Genomic DNA, 19,588 nt, shown 5'->3' on the forward strand with positions numbered 1-19,588 from the left:
AGTCCAGGGAAGAGGCAGCTCTGTCCCACAAAACAGCAGGCTGATCCAAACGCTCCCTGATGGGCAGGTAGTTAATTACTCCTTACCCTCCCTCTGCAATTATGAGATTTAGCAAGAGAGAAACACTGCAAGCTGGGTCAGCACTGCAGGCTCTGACAGAGCTGTGACTAAAACTAGACCATTCTTTCTGACACTTGTGTGAAAGTGGCTGAGAAAGGGGCTGACTCCAGATGTGGTGCAGCCAGGACCCATCCAGGTTCTGGTTCTCACAGCTTATCTCTCTGTTTGGACAGGCAGCCAAGGGGAGAATAAATCTGAGGATGGGAGAATTAGTCCATTACACATTGCTTATGCCCCTCTGGGACAATTAAACTTTAAAGCTCAACAGGCTTTAAACCACTACCTGTCTTAGATGGGATGTGGCAAGTACCCAGCGATGTTTAACAGCCCGCTGGACCCAGATGTTACCCTCCACACACAGCAGTGCCCTTCCTGCCAGTCCATCTTCCCTTGGTTCCCCAGTACTGCAAATAATTCTCCTCTAACTGCCAGCAGCCCTGAGCTGAAGCCCTTCCCTTTGGTAAGCGTTTGGGCTTGCTGCCCTCTGCCAGCCATGGTCTCTAATGCACATTTTTCTGCTGATTTTAACAGCAGGTGGGTGCTCCTGTGGCTCCTGGTGCAAACTCACTGGGGATGAGACACAACGTTCTCTTCTGACTCAGGGTCTGCAGTGCAGTCACAAGAACAGTTGGCTCCAGGGTTTTAAAATTTACTAGATTTAGCCCCAAACCCTTAAGCCTCCAGATAAAGGTGTAAATTTCATGAGAGGTACCTCACTCAGACACGTGTCCTGAGCCAAACAGCTTCCTTAGGCATCATCAGCCCTGGAGCTGTCCTGCTTAACTCTCCAGGGACAGAGAGAGAAATGCTACAGTGCCTTCAGAAACTGGGATGGGTGATGGGGTACATGGGCTCAGATTGGGAGATTCCCAAGGGTTCTGCAGGAAAGCCTGGGTCAGCAGGAACCGTGTACTAGGCACACAACTTCCACAAACCCTGTGCTGAACAGCAGCTGCTGCTCTTCCTCTGGACTCAGGAGAGAAAGAACAGAGAAGGGACCAACTTCAAATGAGTGATGTGATGACCTTCAAAACCAGAGCAAGGCCAGCCCAGGCCACGCTGGTGTCACACAGAATCACAAGGTTGGAAAAGACTTTTAAGATCATCAAGTCACACCTTTGCTCTCAGGGCCACAGCCCCTCCATGAAGCAGCAGCTTGAAACAGAGTTATCACCAATCATACCCATGGCCTTTTAGCAAGGACACAACCAAGCTGGAGTTTCTGGGCTTAGTGCTGAAAAGGCCACAGAGCACAAGCCAGCCCTGTCCCAGGCTGGATGGGAACGAGCTTTGTTCCAGTACAGTGTTAATTACTTCAAGCCACACTGAAGCAGCACGGCAAGATCAAGCAGGAAAAAGCAGCAGAGGCCAAGACATCTGAGGTGACAAGAGCCCAGCGTGCTGAGAGGCAAGAGAGGAACACTCACCATCCATTTCCACCAGCAGCTGGTTTAAGGTCTGCTCCTCCTCAGCGTTGGCGAAGCCGGAGATGTTGGTTGAGCGCCTCTTGCCCACGGCGTCGATCTCGTCGATGTAGACGATGCAGGGAGCACGAGCCTGGGCTTCCCTGAACAGGCTCCGGACCCGGGCAGCACCAAGGCCTGGAGGGGAAAGAAACAACCAAGAAGCCAGAGTTAAAATCCCTAGTGGACAGAGAACAGAATCACTAGCTGCTCACCAGACACCTGCGACCAGGCAAAGCCCTTCCCAGTGCTCCTGGCAGAAAGAAACGGCCACAGAGCTCCTGTTTAAGAGTCCTGGGGCACCGCTCCTCCTGGAGCACACTGGCCTTTAACTGGGCTCCTGCAGCTGCTCTAAGAGGAGCTCTGCCCCAGCATCAGTTTGTTCCCTCCATAGGTCAGAAGCTGATGCTCAGCGTGTTCCTGCACACTGACCCTTGTTGGGGCTCCAGGGATCCAAGAGAGAGGAAGAAAAGGAGGAAGATGGAAAGCCTGAGGGACACAGAGGGGCCATGCTTCCCCCAGGGGAACACCCCCAGGAAGCAGGGAGCAGCAGCAAATCCATCAGCATTCTCAGGTGTGGAAGGAAGCCTCAGTCAGCAGCCTGAGCAATAGGTGTGGGGAAGTCAGAGACAAGGCTGTCAGGTGAAGGATGAGGGCTGCACACTGGCACAAAGCAATTCAGAGGGCTTGCATTTTGGTACTGCATAACTATGTACTCTCCACCACTGAAAACCTTTTATATATTCATTAAAAACAACCAACTCCTCCTCACCACACAGAGGAGGACTTAAACTCTGTCCTTTGCCAGAGGCCCAGCACCCAGGGGGTCCAACAGAGTGGGTAACCCCCATGCCCTTCCTCCTGAGGAGCTTACCTCCTATCACCTCCACAAACTCAGAGCCTGCCATGGCCAGAAAGGGCACCTGTGCTTCTGTAGCCACAGCCTTCGCCAGCAAGGTCTTTCCACAGCCTGGTGGTCCAAGTAACAAGGCCCCCTTGGGCACTTTAGCCCCCAGCTGAAGGTAGCGATCAGGATTCTGCAAGAGGACAGCTCTGTCAGACCCTCAGCTCTCAGAAAGCACCTGCACAAGGACACAGCCTCCCAGAGCTTCCACTGTGCAGCCTGGGCAACTCTGAGCTGCTACTGGGAGCAGCTACAGCTGCATTCCCATTGAGGGATTGGAAATGTAAGGATGGAGTCCTGCTGATCGTGGCATGAAGCTGTCAGCTTGTTTAAACAGAGGCTGCTCAGCATCACAAAGGATGAACATGCCCTCCTCCCCAGCCATCTATCCCAGAAGACACACAGCACACACTGATTTTGTTGTACTTCCACATACCTTCAAATAGTCCACAAACTCTTTGACTTCCATCTTTGCCTCGTGCATTCCTGCTACGTCCTTGAAGCCGATCCCTTTCCCAGATTTTCCATCCACAATGGTGAAACGAGCCATTTTCAGCTGGTTCTGGGGAAGGCAGCACAGACACTGATGGAATGCTTTCACTGTGGACAAGGCAGCAGCCTGGTAAGGCTGTTTGCTTGACTCCCAACTGCCTGTAACAACCAGCACTAAACCATCCACCCACACACTGGTGTTTAACTTTTGCTGTGAGAACATTTCACAGCTGGATCGTTGACTCAAACTTCAGAGAATCAGAGGATCCCAACCTGGGCTGGGCTGGGAGGGACCCCAAGGGTCACAGAGCTCCAACCCCCTGCCACAGGCAGGGACACCAACCTCCAGGCCTGGAGATACACAAGGTTGCCCAGGGCAACAGCCAACCTGGCCTTGAACACCCCCAGGGATGGGGCACGCACCCCCTCTCTGGGCAGCCCCTTCCAGCCCCTCACCACTCTCTCTGCAAAGAGCTTCCCCCTAATATCTCCTCTCACCCTTCCCTCCTCCAGCTTCACTCCATCCCCCTTGTCCTGCCAGTCTCTGCCCTTTAACAAGCTGATTCCCCTCCTGTTCCTCTGCTCCCTTCAGGGACTGGAAGGCTGCAGTGAGGTCCCCCCACAGCCTTCTCTTCTCCAGGCTGACCCAGCCCAGCTCCCTCAGCCTCTCTCCGTAGGGGAGCTGCTCCAGCCCTCTGATCATCTTTGTGGCTCCTCTGAACCCTCTCCAACAGTTCTAAATATCTTTCTTGTATTGCAGCCCCCAGCTCTGGACTTCATTTATTTATCCACATGTTGGGAAGAGACAGAATAAACCTGCAGTGACAGTCCCAATACAATCCAGCTCAAACTCCACGGGGACCTGACAGGGATATGTATGAAAAATGCACACAATACCCAAAATATTATTCAGATCTTCTCCCCAGTTTCTAAGCACTCCAATCCTTACTGGGGAGGGCATAGGTAGTGTCTTGAAGAATTGGTATTAATGAATAGAAGGTTGTAAGTGCAGATGAACAGACACTTTGCACCACTGCTGGATGCTGCCCCTGGTGTGTACTGCAACACAGGACAGAGCAGTAACTACACGTCCTCTAATTTCCCAGGCACCACATTTCAGTCTCCTGGTGTGTCTTCAGCCACAGCCACAGTCCAAACAAGAGTTTACTTAAACACCCTACTTGTAACTGCTCATTATGTTCTACTGGAAGCAGCTACTGGGGGTTCTTTTCCCTCTGAGAAGAGAGTTTATAGCCTCAAACATCAGTTAAGCCAAACGAAGAGTTAAACACACAGGGCCTGGCTGTCTCCACTTGTGCAAGGGCAGAATCCAGTCCTCAAGGCTCTCATTACTCAACACTTCAAAACACTCCCCTCCTCCAAGCAGCTGCATCCCTTTGTGTAAAGAGAATCCCAAAGCCAGGAGAGAGCTGCACAGAGGACACGAAGCAGGGAAGCTAAGAAGGGACTGAATTCCCCCTGTTTTCACCCCCAACTCCCAAGGGTCACAGCTGATTTCTACAGAGTTTCATCAGCTGATGCAGGCAAGGGTGGGAGAGGGGAGGAGGAGATCTGACTGGTGTTGCAAGCAAGGCATGTGGCATGAGAGGAACAGGCCAACACATAATGAGATCCAGGATCTGAACATATTGTATAAATCCAGGGCTCGTTTGTGCAGAAAGCAGCAGTTCCTGCTTCTGGCTGGCTGGGAGGCACGTTGGCAGGGCCCAGGGAAAAACACCATCTGCAGATGAGACTCATTAGCAGGCTTTGAAAATAGCAGAGCAAACCAGGCTGCAAAATTCACTGAGCTCAGCCCTTCCTGCTGCTGCTGGGGAGAGAAAAGGCCTCCCTCTGCCCAGTTCTGGGCTCCTCACCATAAGGACACTGAGGTCCTGGAGCGAGTCCAGAGAAGGACAACCAGGCTGGGGAAGGGGCTGGAGGGCAAATCCTCTGAGAAGCAGCTGAGGGAGCTGGGGGTGTTGAGCCTGGAGAAGAGGAGGCTGAGGGGAGACCTTCTCCCCACCTCCCCTGCCCTGCCAGGAGGGTGCAGAGAGGTGGGCGATGGTCTCTTCAGCCAGGGGACAGGAGCTGGGACAAGGGGCAATGGGCTCAAGCTGCCCCAGGGCAGGGTCAGCTCAGCTGGGAGGGCAAAGTTCTTCCCTGGCAGAGTTGTGGGGCTGTGGCACAGGCTGCCCAGGGAGGGGCTGAGTCACCTTCCCTGGAGGTGTTCAAAGAAAGGGTAGATGAGGTGCTCAGGGATCTGGTTTAGCACAGGATGGGAATGGTTGGAGTGGATGGTCTTCAAAGGTCTTTTCCAACCTGGTGATTCTGTGACTCTGTGCTAAGGCCAGGAAAAGCAGCAAGATGTGTCCCAACTGGAGCATCCTTGGCACTGGTTAATTCACATTCTGTGGTGATTTTGCTGGGGAAAGGGGAGATCAGGGGGATTAGGCCACCAGAAGACAAGACAGGGTACTCACAAAGGCGTTGAATCCTCCCACCCGGCTCGCGACCCGGACCAGGCGGAAGATGCTCCACAGCATGGACACGGCCACCAGCGTCACCACCAGGGAAACGATGTCACTAGAGGGACAGACACAGGGACAGATGGAAGGGGTTGGGAAATATCACTTACTCTAACTATGGACAGGATTTTAAAGGCCACGAGTGTAGCAATGAACAGGCAGGACTGAGAAAAATCAAACCTATATAAAAAAAAATATATATTTTTATATATAAACATATATATTTATTTATATATAAAAATACAGGAAAATGTTTATGTATATAAAGGTTTGATTATATATATATATATATATAAATAAAGGTTTGATATATAGAATCCCAGCCTGGGCTGGGTTGGAAGGGACCCCCCAAGGGTCACAGAGCTCTAATCCCCTGCCACAGGCAGGGACACCAACCTCCAGGCCTGGAGATACACAAGGTTGCCCAGGGCCCCAGCCAACCTGGCCTTGAACACCCCCAGGGATGGGGCACCCACCCCCTCTCTGGGCAGCCCCTTCCAGCCCCTCACCACTCTCTCTGCAAAGAACTTCCCCCTAATATCTCATTTAAACCTTCCCTCCTTTAGCTTTAATCCATCCCCCTTGTCCTGCCAGTCTCTGCCCTTTTAACAAGCTGATTCCCCTCCTGTTCCTCTGCTCCCTTTAGGGACTGAAAGGCTGCATATATATATATACACACACACACACACACACACATATATATATAAACCAGCCCCCCCAACCATTACATAACCTACAAAGTTAACCAGAGGACGCTGGCAAATCCCGCTTACAGCTGTGGAAGAAATTCAACCTCATCATCCCCTCCAGAGGCATTTCTACTTATAAAACAAGCAGGACCTTCCAGCAGTCAATCCATTCCCAGAGCAGAAGCTGTCAGGGCTGGCACTGCACCCAGCGGGAGCTCACTGCCTCCAGCAACAGCAGGGAGGCTCCAGGAATCCTCCATCCTGGCAGGAATCCCGGTGTGGGTCTCCTGTTATGAGGCTGCTCTACCTAGTGTGGTTGGCTCTGCCTGGTCAAGCCTCTCAGAAGTCAGTAACAGATGTGCTATGGCAACCAGCAGTGTTGATTTTCTGCATCCTTTGTGATACATTTGGGATGGAGACGTGGAAAAGAGACAGCACGGCTCGTCTAACACAGTCACAGGGCAAGCACGCTGAGCACAAACAGCCTGTGAGCTCTACACAAAGGCTGTGTACAGCAGGAGGAAAAAGGACCATGTTTTAGAGGACAGGTTGGGATTTGTGGGACCCTGTTCTGCTTCATGTGCCTGTGAAATCATCTGCTCTTGCCACACTCCTCTTTGAACTAGGAATGTGTGTCCCACCTCTCACAGAGGGATGATTTACTGCAGCAGAGGGCCAGCGTGTGCTGTATGCCCAGCTGCCTTTGCTTCTTCTCATGAGAGATCCCAGGCAATGCTGGAAACCACAAGTCACCTTCAGTTTACCAACTACACAGACAGGATTAATTCTGAAACACCCCAACTGCCCACCTCTGAGTAACCTCAATCCAAGCTGCACGTAAATGCTCTGTACCTCCTGGGTTCCAACTCCAAGCTGAGGGTCTGAATCCCCCAGGCATTTGTCAAGTCTCCTGAGAGATTTCAGGCTCTATAAAATCTCTTAAAAATATATATATATAAATTAAAAAACCTCTTTTGGAGGCAGGGGAAGCAGCTTGTGTTGGTGGCTAACTCTTCAGTCTACTCTTCCTGTTATACACAAGCTTGAAAAAAACCCAACCCCTGGCATCCTGAATTTCAACTGAAGGTCTCCCACTGCACCATAAAAGTTTATCACCACATAACCCACGTGTTAAAGAAGTGCAAGTGTTATTTGCACAAGGACAAGTACCAAGGCCAAGCCCAGTCCAGAGCATGACGTGTCTGGGAGGAAGAGTCACAGGCAGCAGCCATCCCCACCTGCAGTGGGGAAGCCCCTCAGCTCCTAACCCCTTTCAGCTACAAAAGGCAACACCAAACTGTGCTGCAGTAGTAGCAACAGTTAATCCAGAGCAGAGCTCTCCCAGGCTGAGGGAAAGCACTGCTCCACACCAGCCATCAGGGACAGAGGTGGACTTGTTCAGGACATGCTCACCAGCACACTGAGTGAGATCCACAGGGCTGTTTGTACTCTGGACCCCATAAATCCTGCTCTACATAAACAAGCTGCTGGTCTTAACAGAAGGGCAAATAAGCCACGTCAGCAGCACATGCCCACAGAACGTTAGCACATCATCTGAAAGCAGAGTAAAGCCTGCTCAGTGCTCTGTAGTCTTCTGACAGATTTGACCACCCCAGGGAGGGGCTGAGTCACCCCCCTGGGTCTGTTTAAAAAGGGGTAGATGAGGTGCTCAGGGATCTGGTTCAGCTTAGGATGGGAACGGTTGGACTTGATGATCTTAAAGGGCTTTTCCAACCTTGGGGTTCTGTGATCTGCCCTCTCATTGCAGAATTAAAAGCTTTGAGCATTTTTATTTCATTCTTTAAGCAAAGGACCCTGGTTGCAGGTAACAGAAAAGGGCTGTAAGTTTAATTAGAGTCTCTCTCACTGTGATTTTGTATTCTAGCCTCAAAGGTGCCCTGCTGGGTACGTGGCTCACAGCTGGAGTGAGCACCAGTGCAGGCTGTTCCCTGAGCTACAGCTGCTGGAGAAACAGGCCAGAACTAGGTGTTTATTCTCCCAGCCTGAACCACCACCACAGCCCTTCCCCACACCATCTGAACAGGAAAAGCTGCCAGCACCACCAGTGCTCCCCACAGACCAGGATGTAACGTCATTTGTTGAGTCAGGGCTCCTATTGCACCTGAACAACTGATTACAGGGACAAAACGTGCTCTGCTGGGCACTGAGGCACAGCAACTGACACGTGCTTCCCTCAGCCTTGCTGTCACTGACCCAAACCCTCCTCCTTTGCCCCATGCTGCAGCTCCAGGCACCTTCTCAGGAGCCTCACTGCTGGAACATTAAGGTACACCTAGAGCCTGCCTGTTCCTAGGCAGCACATCCCTCCAAAACTGAGGCCACTTGGTTCTGTATTTATACACCAACATCCAGCTGCAAGTCACTTTTCCCCCCTTGGATGTCCTCACCAATGTAAGATCAACAGCAAGCATAAAAATCTGTATCTCATACTTTCCATAAAAGCCAGGGTGTTTGTAGGAAACAGGGATTCTCTCTCTCTCATCAATATTCAGCTCGTCCTCTGCAGCTCTCAGCTTCTCTTCAAACTTGTCAATGTTTGCCACCCTCATCGTGTACAGCAGCGTAACGTTCTGGGGATGGGAAAGCAAAAGCAGCATGTGAGTGCTGTAAGGATGCAGCAAAGGGCAGATTTCCACAAGCCAGATAATAGTCTGCTTTATCCTACATCCTTTGATAGTGCAGCAACCAGCTCACAAGCAGCCCACTGACACCAGGGTGCTGAAGGAACCTGGGAACATCTCTGGACTTTCCAGCATCGTGCAGAGTCAGAAAGTCAAGATCTAAGTGTAGAAACAAGGAAATGAAACAACTTTGTAGGGAAGCTGAAGGATGGAACTGGCATTATAAACACAGCTCTGTGGATGCCTTCATAGAATCCCAGGCTGGTCTGGGTGGGAAGGGACCCCCCAAGGGTCACAGAGCTCCAACCCCCTGCCACAGGCAGGGACACCAACCTCCAGGCCTGGAGCTACACAAGGCTGCCCAGGGCCCCAGCCAACCTGGCCATGAACACCCCCAGGGATGGGGCATCCACCCCCTCTCTGGGCAGCCCCTTCCAGCCCCTCACCACTCTCTCTGTAAAAATTAACACAGATTAATTAATTCAATTCATTTCAACAGCAGCATCTAAGATCAGTCATCATCCCCCCCAGAAAGCCACTCACAACTTGTCCATGTGGGGTTCCTCCTGGGTGCAGATAGATCTCTACAATATCACTTTCTGGCACCACCTCGATCCTCTGGACCTCCCCCTTGGCCAGCATCTCGCTGACAAAGTAGCTCCAGGAGATGCTGGTCCCTTCCCTGCTGTCGCTCATGCTGAACCGGAGCAGCAGCACGATGAAGGTGATGATGAGGAGCGCCCGTAGACGCTCCAGGTGCATCTGGTTTTCCTTCTTCCTGCGCTTCTCATCCTCTTTAGAAAGAGAGACACCAGAGAAGAAAGGGGTGAGCATGCATTGTGGAGCTTTCAGACCCAAAGAAAGGACAGTTGAAGGACAGGGATTAACACAAAAGTACATTTTGGGGGGGTTCATGTTTTTCTTGTGGGTTTGGTTTCTCCAGGAGGATGAGGCTCAGCAGCAGCACCTGCCTCACGCTGCACGGGCTGGTCTCTGGCTTGGCTCACTAAAGAGGTTGTGTGACTTGCCCAAGGTTACACCACTGAGTCAGAACATTCCCCTCTCTGCTCTGCCCTGGGGAGGCCCCAGCTGGAGTCCTGTGTCCAGAGCTGGGGCCCAACACAAGGAAGATGTGGGACTGTTGGAGAGGGGGCAGAGGAGCCACAGAGATGATCAGAGGGCTGGAGCAGCTCCCCTATGGAGAGAGGCTGAGGGAGCTGGGCTGGGTCAGCCTGGAGAAGAGAAGAGAAGAGAAGGCTGTGGGGGGACCTCATTGCAGCCTTCCAGCCCCTGAAGGGAGCAGAGGAACAGGAGGGGAATCAGCTTGTTAAAGGGCAGAGACTGGCAGGACAAGGGGGCTGGAGTGAAGCTGAAGGAGGGAAGGGTGAGAGGAGAGATTAGGGGGAAGTTCTTTGCAGAGAGAGTGGTGAGGGGCTGGAAGGGGCTGCCCAGAGAGGGGGTGGATTCCCCATCCCTGGGGGTGTTCAAGGCCAGGTTGGCTGGGGCCCTGGGCAACCTTGTGTAGCTCCAGGCCTGGAGGTTGGTGTCCCTGCCTGTGGCAGGGGGTTGGAGCTCTGTGACCCTTGGGGTCCCTCCCAGCCCAGCCCAGGCTGGGATTCTATAAGAAGCCTGTAGTGGATGTCACCCCTCAGCTCTGTGATGAATGGCTTTGCTCTCACAAAGCTGGATCCAGCAGATAACCCAGCAGTGAGGAGATGGCATCGAAGAACAACAGTGGGTGGGTTGGATGCAGAGCCTGAGCTTGTCCCTGTCTGTTGCAGTGCTGTCCTTATCTGCAGAGCTGCTTTGTTTCTATTTAGGAACCAACCTTCCCTGGGAGACGTGGAGCAGAGGGAGGAAGCGGGTGAAAAATGATGCTGGGTGGCCCAAGGACAAGGGACTTTCTATAGCCTCTGACTGGGTCATCTGTTTGTCCCCTGGTTTTGCTGCAGTGTGTGTAGGGTCTAATTGGTGCCCAGTGATAAATTCTGGTGTCAGAAGGTTTGTTATGAATTTGCAAATCAATGGGGCCTGGGCTGCAGCAGGCAGCTGCAGGAGCAGCACGGGGGGAATCCCTTTTGGGGTGTGGATGGGTGTTTATTCACACCCTGTGGCTGTGGATGTTAAACTGTGTGTCAGGAGCCAGTGCTAAATTACAGATCCACAATGTCTGTGACTGGGAAGAGGAGGAGACCTCTGTTGTCAGCTGAATGACTCCAACACCAGCCAGCAGCTGACACTGAGCTGTGCTGTGACAGTCCTTTGCAGGCCATGGGGTTGTAAACTGGCCTGTGCAGTGCAGAAATCCCTGGGAGTCTGGAGAGGAAGGGGGGAAAAAGGGGGGTGATGGCAAATGCTTGAAATAAACCAGATAGTTACTCATTGCTGGACCATTCCAGCTTTCTGGTGAGAGACTCAATGTCCATTTAGCCCCCCAAGAATTCAACAAGCTTGTCCCTTGAATCCAGTCAGGTTTGGTTTCAGTTACTATTAACAGGTCATTCCCATACTGCAGAAAGATTCCATCTCTGGAGGAGGGGGGGTGTCCCATGTTTCAAGTTCTCCTGCAGCCTGATCCTCAAAGATGGCTGGATTTTTAAATAAATGTTTATTTTTTAACTAGATCTGTTCCTAAAGCCCCCATAGCTGAGGGTACTGTCACAAAAAGATCACCATGGGGTGTAAAACCCAGGCACCAGGTATCTCCACACAGAGAAACTCCTCCAGTTGCTAGGAATTAGACTTCTCCAGGACCCTTAGCTGGGCAACTTCAGGGAAGAACCCTGTTCCTAGACAGCTAGAAGGCAATGCAAAGCAGCCTCTACCCTGCATGGAATTAAGGACAAACCCAACCTATTTCCAGGCTTAAAGTGTGACTACCTTTACAAACCAGCACTCACACTGCATCATAAGCTACCCAGCAACATTCAGTAACTGGGAACCAGTAACTGGATGTGCCACTCACAAGCAGCAGCTGTAGGGAGGCTTCCAGCTCCTCAGTCTCCAGGAAGCAATGATTTGCCATTAACCCCACATCTGAACTCTCTGATTAAAACCTTGCAAGGGCTGCAGTGACAGTTTGAAGAGTTCTTCGTAATAATTACTGCAGAGATGAGCATTCCCCTGGAGACAGGGGGGAGCGTTTTCACCTCCCAAAGTCAAGCTACCCATTAATCACAGGAGGAGAGAGGCCACTGAAGGCACCATGGGACCCTGTGGTAATTCTAATGGTTACAACACTTCTCCAAGGCACTGTGGGGTCTGGCAAACACTCAGTGCCTCATCCTCAGAGCTCTGATTTCCCTCATGAGGATGCTGCAGTACCTGTGCTTGCATCCTAGAGAAGGGAAGGCTGTGGGGGGACCTCACTGCAGCCTTCCAGCCCCTGAAGGGAGCAGAGGAACAGGAGGGAATCAGCTTGTTAAAGGGCAGAGACTGGCAGGACAAGGGGGCTGGAGTGAAGCTGGAGGAGGGAAGGGTGAGAGGAGAGATTGGGGGGAAGTTCTTTGCAGAGAGAGTGGTGAGGGGCTGGAAGGGGCTGCCCAGAGAGGGGGTGGGTGCCCCATCCTTTGGGGTGTTCAGGGCCAGGTTGGCTGGGGCCCTGGGCAACCTTGTGTAGCTCCAGGCCTGGAGGTTGGTGTCCCTGCCTGTGGCAGGGGGTTGGAGCTCTGTGACCCTTGGGGTCCCTCCCAGCCCAGACCAGTCTGATTCTGTGATCCCAGTGAGGAATGCAGCCCAGCTCAGCACAGCCTGTGCTCTTGCCTTACAGAGGCTGGGATGCCACGAGCCAGGCTCAGAGCCAGCAGCAGCTGAGGCTTTTACCTCACAGGTTAGTTCACCCAAGGGGACTCCACCCTTGGGGGTTTAGGCACAGCAAGGGGAAAGCCAAGCCACTGTACACTCCTTGGTGATACCCAGGCTGAAGTTCCTCACACAATCCATAAAGTTGTGTTATAACAGATGACTTCAGTGTGATGCAGTGAAGGGCTGGAGCCCTCCAGCCACAGGTTCACCCCTCTCAAAGGTCCCAGCAACAAGCAGCACAGCCAGCACCCCCAAACTCACACAGGGCACCACCAGCCCCCACAAGCATCAACCAGTGTCACAACCTGACCAAAGCCACAGGTCTTTGTCCAGCTTCTGCTGAGACAGAAAAACAAAGACCTTCACCTGGGCCACTCCTGATCTGTGTCTCAAACTGCCCCACCAGACCCAGAGGTACAGGACTTCACAGCTAAAGAGCTACACCACAGGGTGTGGAAATGTGCCTTAAACAGAGCCTAGACAGTCACTGGGTGCCCTTCAGCCCTTGGGAGGCTGGAGGGAAAGAGCAGGGACTCCACAAAGGAGGGAGGAATTTTCTTTACAGGAGTGGAAGAGTCAAATTACACTTTTTTTTAAGAGGAATGCAGCTGTTGTCAAGCTCCAAACAGCAGAGAGCCCACAAGAACACCAAGGGACACCCACAAATCCACTCAGCTTTGACAAACCTTACCAGGAGGTTTCCACCAGGAAGGTAACAATGCCTCCACAAGGATCAGAACACTGCCTGTCAGTGGTTATGAAGAGTTTTGTCTGTCACACAGAGACTCTTTTCCCTCCTGCACCCTCCTCCCCACCATTTGTGTCATAAAATTTCTCACCCCTGTAAACTTAAGGTACAGGGAGCACACTTGTCAACTTCCCAACACGATCCAGAACAACCCATGAGCTCCCCAGGTTCCAGAACACATTTAGTGAGATAAAACTCATTCTCAAGAAGTCCTGCCCAGCAGGAAGCCTGGGGCTTAGGCAGTGTAAGATCTGCAGAGAGCAGCACTGAGGAAGACTGACTTAAATGAAATTAAATTCTGAGCAAGTGCCATTAGTAACACAGCTGAGAACTCCTTGAGGGATCTATTTATAACTTTGAGCTCTGTAAATCACTGGAAGTAGACACACAGCAGCAGTGAAGGCAAATCATAGAATCCCAGCCTGGGCTGGGCTGGAAGGGACCCCAAGGGTCACAGAGCTCCAACCCCCTGCCACAGGCAGGGACACCAACCTGCAGGCCTGGAGCTACACAAGGTTGCCCATGGCCCCATCCAACCTGGCCTTGGACACCCCCAGGGATGGGGCACCCACCCCCTCTCTGGGCAGCCCCTTCCAGCCCCTCACCACTCTCTCTGCAAAGAACTTCCCCCTAATATCTCCTCTCACCCTTCCCTCCTCCAGCTTCACTCCATCCCCCTTGTCCTGCCAGTCTCTGCCCTTTAACAAGCTGATTCCCCTCCTGTTCCTCTGCTCCCTTCAGGGACTGGAAGGCTGCAGTGAGGTCCCCCCACAGCCTTCTCTTCTCCAGGCTGACCCAGCCCAGCTCCCTCAGCCTCTCTCCACAGGGGAGCTGCTCCAGCCCTCTGATCATCTCTGTGGCTCCTCTGCCCCCTCTCCAGCAGCCCCACATCTTCCTTGTGTTGGGGCCATGAGACTCCTCACAGTGAGTGCTCCACACTGCCACCCTCACCCCTCACACACCCTGTTTGGGTCACTAAGCCCCACCTCAGCCTGTACATACCCTCATCCTCCTGTGGAGATTTCTTTTTGGACCCTCCATTCTTCTGGTTACTCCAGTGAGAGCTTGAAGTGGTGAAACAGTAAGTGCTACCTGCAGGGAAGCAGAGGTAAGGAGTTACTACCAGAAGAGCTCAGGAGACACACAGAGAGGACTGAGGGGGACAGAGAGACACACAAGCTCCAGATGAGGAGAAAGCCAACCCTCACATCCCTACAAGCACATGGCTCTAGGAAACAGGACAGCCTTGCTGGAGGGAGCAACAGGAGGGATGGAATCCTTCAGTTTCCTTATGTAACACACACATATAATGACAATTTCCTCAAATGTGGCTTTATTCAGAGATTGCTTTCATGTGGCAAAGGAAAGAGTTTGGAGAAAGGTCCTGAGTGTTGAAACACACACACATCTCCCAAGGCAGCAACCCCCAGGCAGCTCTGGCACAGCTGGGTAAGGGGAGCCTCGTGCTAGGGACTGTAAATGCTCATCCAAGGGGATGTGCTGGACTTAGACACAGGTTTCTCAGTAAAGGCACCAGGATGTGTTAATGAGAGCCATGAAAATAATGCTGCAAGCAGCAGGACTCACAGCTGCTGCTACAAAACAGTGAGCAAAGGCTTTTTTCCACCAGGAAACAGTCAGAAGTTCTATAGGAGAACTGACTGAGGACAGCAGCTTCCTTGTCCTGTGGTCTCTCAGGAAAGGAGGAGGAGGAGTAAGCCTGGACTGCTTGTCCCCTGCTACCCCTTCCAGGGGATTCGCTGCCATTGGAAAGATTGTGTGTGTGTTTCAACTGAAAAACACCCCAAAACCTCTCCAAAGGAACACATCCCGAGCCCACCAGGCAGTCAGAATGGCTGCAACCCTTCTTGTTCAACTCCCAAAGGCAGCAGCCAACTTCTCTTCCTAATCTGAAGGCAGCAGGAAGGAAAAAAGAACTGCCTTGGGTTTGTGTGCCTGGGCTTTTGCTCCATATAACCAGGAGCATTTTCCAACAGGCACTTTCAGCTTGCCCTGGGGCAAAGCTTCCAGTGACATCACGTCATGCCACTGCTGAGAAAGGCAAAGCACTGAGTCCCAGCCTGGTCTGGGTTGGAAGGGACCCCAAGGATCACAGAGCTCCAACCCCCTGCCACAGGCAGGGACACCAACCTCCAGGCCTGGAGCTACACAAGGTTGCCCAGGGCCCCAGCCAACCTGGCCTTGAACACCCCCAGGGATGGGGCACCCACCCCCTCTCTGGGCAGCCCCTCACCAAAGAACTTCCCCCCCAATATCTCATCTAACCCTTCCCTCCTCCAGCTTCACTCCAGCCCCCTTGTCCTGACAGTCTCTGCCCTTTAACAAGCTGATTCCCTCCTGTTCCTCTGCTCCCTTCAGGGACTGGAAGGCTGCAGTGAGGTCCCCCCACAGCCTTCTCTCCTCCAGGCTGAACAATGACATTTTCTTTCCAGGCTTCACTAATGAGGCACAGAAAGATTCTCTATTTTGAAGTCTGTGGTTTTTAAATCAGCTTTTAGGGCTAAGGAGCTGGGCACTCACTCCATGACACTGAACTCCTTGAGGGAAGGTGCCACTGCTCAGCCCTGTCACAAAGAAGCAGCTCAAACCCCTGCAAAGGGCACACAGCCCCCAAAGCCCAGGGCAGAACAGCTTTATTCCCACCTCAGGAACTCATGTGGTGAAGGGAAAGTCACCACTCTTACTAAGTACCACCTTTTCCCCTCCTTCACATGCTCAGTGATTCTTCAGGACTCACCTAAGAGGTTCCAAAGCCTGACAGGGTCATGAATTATGTTCTGCTTCTCCAGGACTCCACCGAGACCCCGGCGTGCAGGGGAAAGTGTTTGGGACAGGAGGCTCTGAGGAGAAAAAGGAAGGAGAAGAACCATGAGCACTCTGCATTCCATGAGTCTACAGCTTCTGAGCATGGAAACACAGTGGGCAAACTGCAGGACCAGCTGCAGCTGGGACACCTGAAGATTACTCCTGCTTGTGCTGTGGGCTTGCCAGGTGACCCTGAAGGTGGTGGTGGCTCACCCAGGTTCAAGCAAGGCCAGGTATAAATAGAAACACACACTCAGGGCACTTGACAGTGTTATCTTTTCCCTTCCACATATCACTCCACTCTTCATTCTAAAGATATGTTGGATGTCAGGTCTTTAAATGCCCAGATGCCCTCCCAGAGCAGGAAATCTTAAGGGCTGATCCTTCCTAACTCTCTGGGACAGCAGGAAGGACAAGGCAGCGATTTCCCTGGGGTAATCCAGGTCATGTTCCCACTTAAAGGCAACCTCACAACATTGAAACTAACCTTCCCTCCCACTGCTGACAAGTCTCTCCCCTTCCTCAGCACGGGATTCCCAGCTGGCCAGCCCCTGAGGGCACAGGCAGCAGAGCAGGCAGGGGCAGGGCCCAGGCTGAATCCTTTGCCTGGGCAGCAACACTGCCTGTGCCAGCCTGAGAGGGGAAGGAGCCTCTTGGGATCGGGGCTTTCTAGAGCAGCTTAAGCTTGTTTACGAGGGTCCCAGACACACCGGGCACGGTTCATGCTGCAGCCCCACGGCTGTTCCTCCTCCTCCTCCACCACAGGGGCTGGGTGGGGAAGCCTTAAGCCGCGCTGGAGGCCCAGTGGAAGCGAGACCCTGTGTGTTGTGCGCCAAGGGCGGCGTCAAGAGGCCCCACGGCACCGGCAGCGCAGCGAAACGGGGCCTGTGCCGAGGTGCCGGTACGACGAGCGGCAAGCGGCCAGCGGGACGCATTACCAACCCGCTTCAGCCGGTCTGTGGCGGCCCGGGCCCCGCTCCACGGCCTCCCCCCCCCGGGCCCCGCTCCACGGCCTCTCCGGCCCGGGCCCCGCTCCACGGCCTCTCCGGCCCGGGCCCCGCTCCACGGCCTCTCCGGCCCGGGCCCCGCTCCACAGCGCCGGGCCGAGAGCGTTGGGGCGGCCCAGCCCGGGCTCAGAGAAAGGGCCCGTCCAGGCCCGCACTGACCCGGCCCCGCAGGCCGCGTACCGGGCCGGGCTCGCCCCGGGAAGGCCCCTGAGGAGGCGGTACCGGGACGCCCCAGCCCCGCTGCCCGCTGAGACCGGCCGAAACCCCCCCCCCCCCCCCTTCTCCCGGGGCCCAGCGCCGCGCTGACCGCAGCACACGGGGGACGTGAGGCCCCGCCCCGAGGCCGGCCAGCCCAGCCCGCCCCGCTCCGGTACCTGCGGGCCGCGTCCCGCGCTGAGGGCCCCGCCGCCGGGCAGAGGGCGAGCCCGGGCCCGGGGCAGCGGCGGGACAGGCCGCCCCCAGCAGCTGCAGCGTCCCCGGAGCAGGAGCAGCCGCAGCAGCGCCATGGCGCGCCGGCCGCCCCGCCTGGAGGGCTCCGAGCGGCGGCGGCGGCGAACGAGCGCCGAGGGCAGCCCCGCACCCGCGGCCCGCTCCGCTCCCCGCCGCGCCGGCAGCCCCAGGCCTCAGCGGGGGCGGAAGTGGCCGCTGAAGGGCGAGCGGCCATTTTGAAAGCGGGCCGGCGGCAGCGGGACTGCCATGCCTCAAGATGGCGGGCGGGGCGGGGCGGGGCTGAAGGGCGCCCCTCGGCTCCGCCCCCCCCGGGCCGCTCCCCGCGCGGGCCGTCCCGGCAGCCCCCGCGCGGTTACCGGGGCAACGGGGAATCCCGGCGGCCTCCTGAGGCGCGGCCCGGCTTGGGGTCCCGGCCAGCCCCGGGCCCGCCCAGACCAGGCCGGGCCAGGCCCCTGCAGCCCGGCCTCGGCCAGGCGCGGCCGGCGGCTTCGCCTCAGCTTCCGCCCGGGCCCGGCCTGGATTCTGCGGCTCGGCCTTGGCCAAGTCCCCCGCGGCCCAACCCGGCCCGGCCCGGCCCCGCAGGCCAGCTGCCCTCCGCAGGCTGGCGCTAGGCCAAGGTCTGCCTGGCCAAGCTGCCCGGAGCAGACGCTCAGACAGCCCAGCCAGGCCCTCACAGCCTGGCCTTGTGCAGGCAGCCCCCCTGCCCAGCCGTGCCCCGGCTGCCCAAAGAGTCGTCAGCGGGAGAACAAACACCTGTGAGGAACAAGCAGGTTTCTGTAGGCACAGGAGAGCAGCCACAGGCCTTCTCCCCGAAGACATGGCTGGTGGGGATGGCTGGCAGGGGGAGCGGGCTGTGTCTGGCAGTGTGAGTACCTGAGCTGCCCAGCCTGATCGTTCTTGGTGTCGTGTCCCACGTAATCCCGACAGGAGGAAAGAAACAGCTCTGCAAGCTTTGACTCAGCGGAGAGGAAGGAATCCAGCTCCCTTCCTCCTTTTGCAGCTGCTGCTGAGGAAGAGCCCCCTCCTGAGAGCTCGAGGTACGAGTTAACTGGGCTAGAAAGCAGCCTTTGGTGCCTGCAGCTGAGCTGGAGGGATTACCAAGCGCGCTCGGTGGCAAAGGGAGTGAACAAACACACACATTTCTATGTTTGCTCTGTGTCAGGAAGGTGAGCTGGCTCCTGTGATCTGTCTTCTGTGGAAAAGCCATTACAGTCTGTTTTGACAACTCACAGTAGCCAAGCTACAGCACGACCAGCACGGGCTGCTGTGCTGAAGATGGTGCTGGAAACCCCCCCAAGCGTTACACCAGCGTGTGTGTCAAGGTTGGGGGTTGTGTTAAGTTCCCCGTGTACAGATACCACTCAGGTCATTGTATTTGCAGTCCTTGAGCCTAAATCTTGTGTAATCTCTTCCTATTTTGTGCTGGCCCTGCCTGGCAGAGTGGGTGGGCTATGCTGAGCGTTTGGTTGGGGCAGGAAGGCATTTCAAAGCGAACAGCCCCTCCCTCCTGCTGCTGCTCTGGGGAGGATATTTTGTTTGCCAGGCCTGTGTGTCTGGTCCCTCCCGCCCGCTTCCTTTGCTGTGCCTTCAAGAAGGCTGTTTCCTTCTCCCCTCCCAGACTGCTCACCAGGATGGTTTTTGCCTGGAGCATCTCCCCTGTGAGGAAAGGCTGAGTGAGCTGGGGCTGTTCAGCCTGGAGAGAAGAAGCCTGAGAGGGGATCTGATCAATGGGTATCAATAGCTGAAGGGTGGGACACAGGGGGCCATGGGCAGCCTCTTCTCAGTGTCTGTGGGGACAGGACAGGGGTGATGGGCTCAAGTTGGAGCACAGGGAGTTCCACCCCAATCTGGGGAAGAACTTTTACACAGTGAGGGTGAGGGAGCCCTGGGACAGGCTGCCCAGGGGGTGTGGGGT

The 19,588-nt window shown here is 54.7% G+C and overlaps 1 protein-coding gene across 2 annotated transcripts in view; it reads right to left on the minus strand.

Moving 5' to 3' along the window:
- Window positions 1-17,825, minus strand: part of SPG7 (SPG7 matrix AAA peptidase subunit, paraplegin) — a 35,485-nt gene extending 17,660 nt beyond the window's left edge. Inside the window, exons 1-9 of one of the 2 annotated variants that reach the window (XM_084269923.1) lie at window positions 17,598-17,825; window positions 16,149-16,251; window positions 14,393-14,482; window positions 9,382-9,632; window positions 8,648-8,787; window positions 5,463-5,565; window positions 2,924-3,049; window positions 2,458-2,620; window positions 1,548-1,721 (exon numbers count right to left, since the gene is read on the minus strand). In XM_084269923.1, coding sequence (XP_084126049.1) covers window positions 1,548-1,721; window positions 2,458-2,620; window positions 2,924-3,049; window positions 5,463-5,565; window positions 8,648-8,787; window positions 9,382-9,632; window positions 14,393-14,482; window positions 16,149-16,251; window positions 17,598-17,729 — 1,282 coding nt within the window. In that variant the 5' untranslated portion in view covers window positions 17,730-17,825. The remainder of the gene's footprint in view (window positions 1-1,547; window positions 1,722-2,457; window positions 2,621-2,923; window positions 3,050-5,462; window positions 5,566-8,647; window positions 8,788-9,381; window positions 9,633-14,392; window positions 14,483-16,148; window positions 16,252-17,597) is intronic. The other variant, XM_084269924.1, reaches the window with a different exon arrangement.
- Window positions 17,826-19,588: the final 1,763 nt, after the last annotated feature.

Source organism: Gallinula chloropus (genome assembly GCF_964237585.1).
Source record: "Gallinula chloropus genome assembly, chromosome: 13".
Classification (NCBI taxonomy): Eukaryota; Metazoa; Chordata; class Aves; order Gruiformes; family Rallidae; genus Gallinula; species Gallinula chloropus.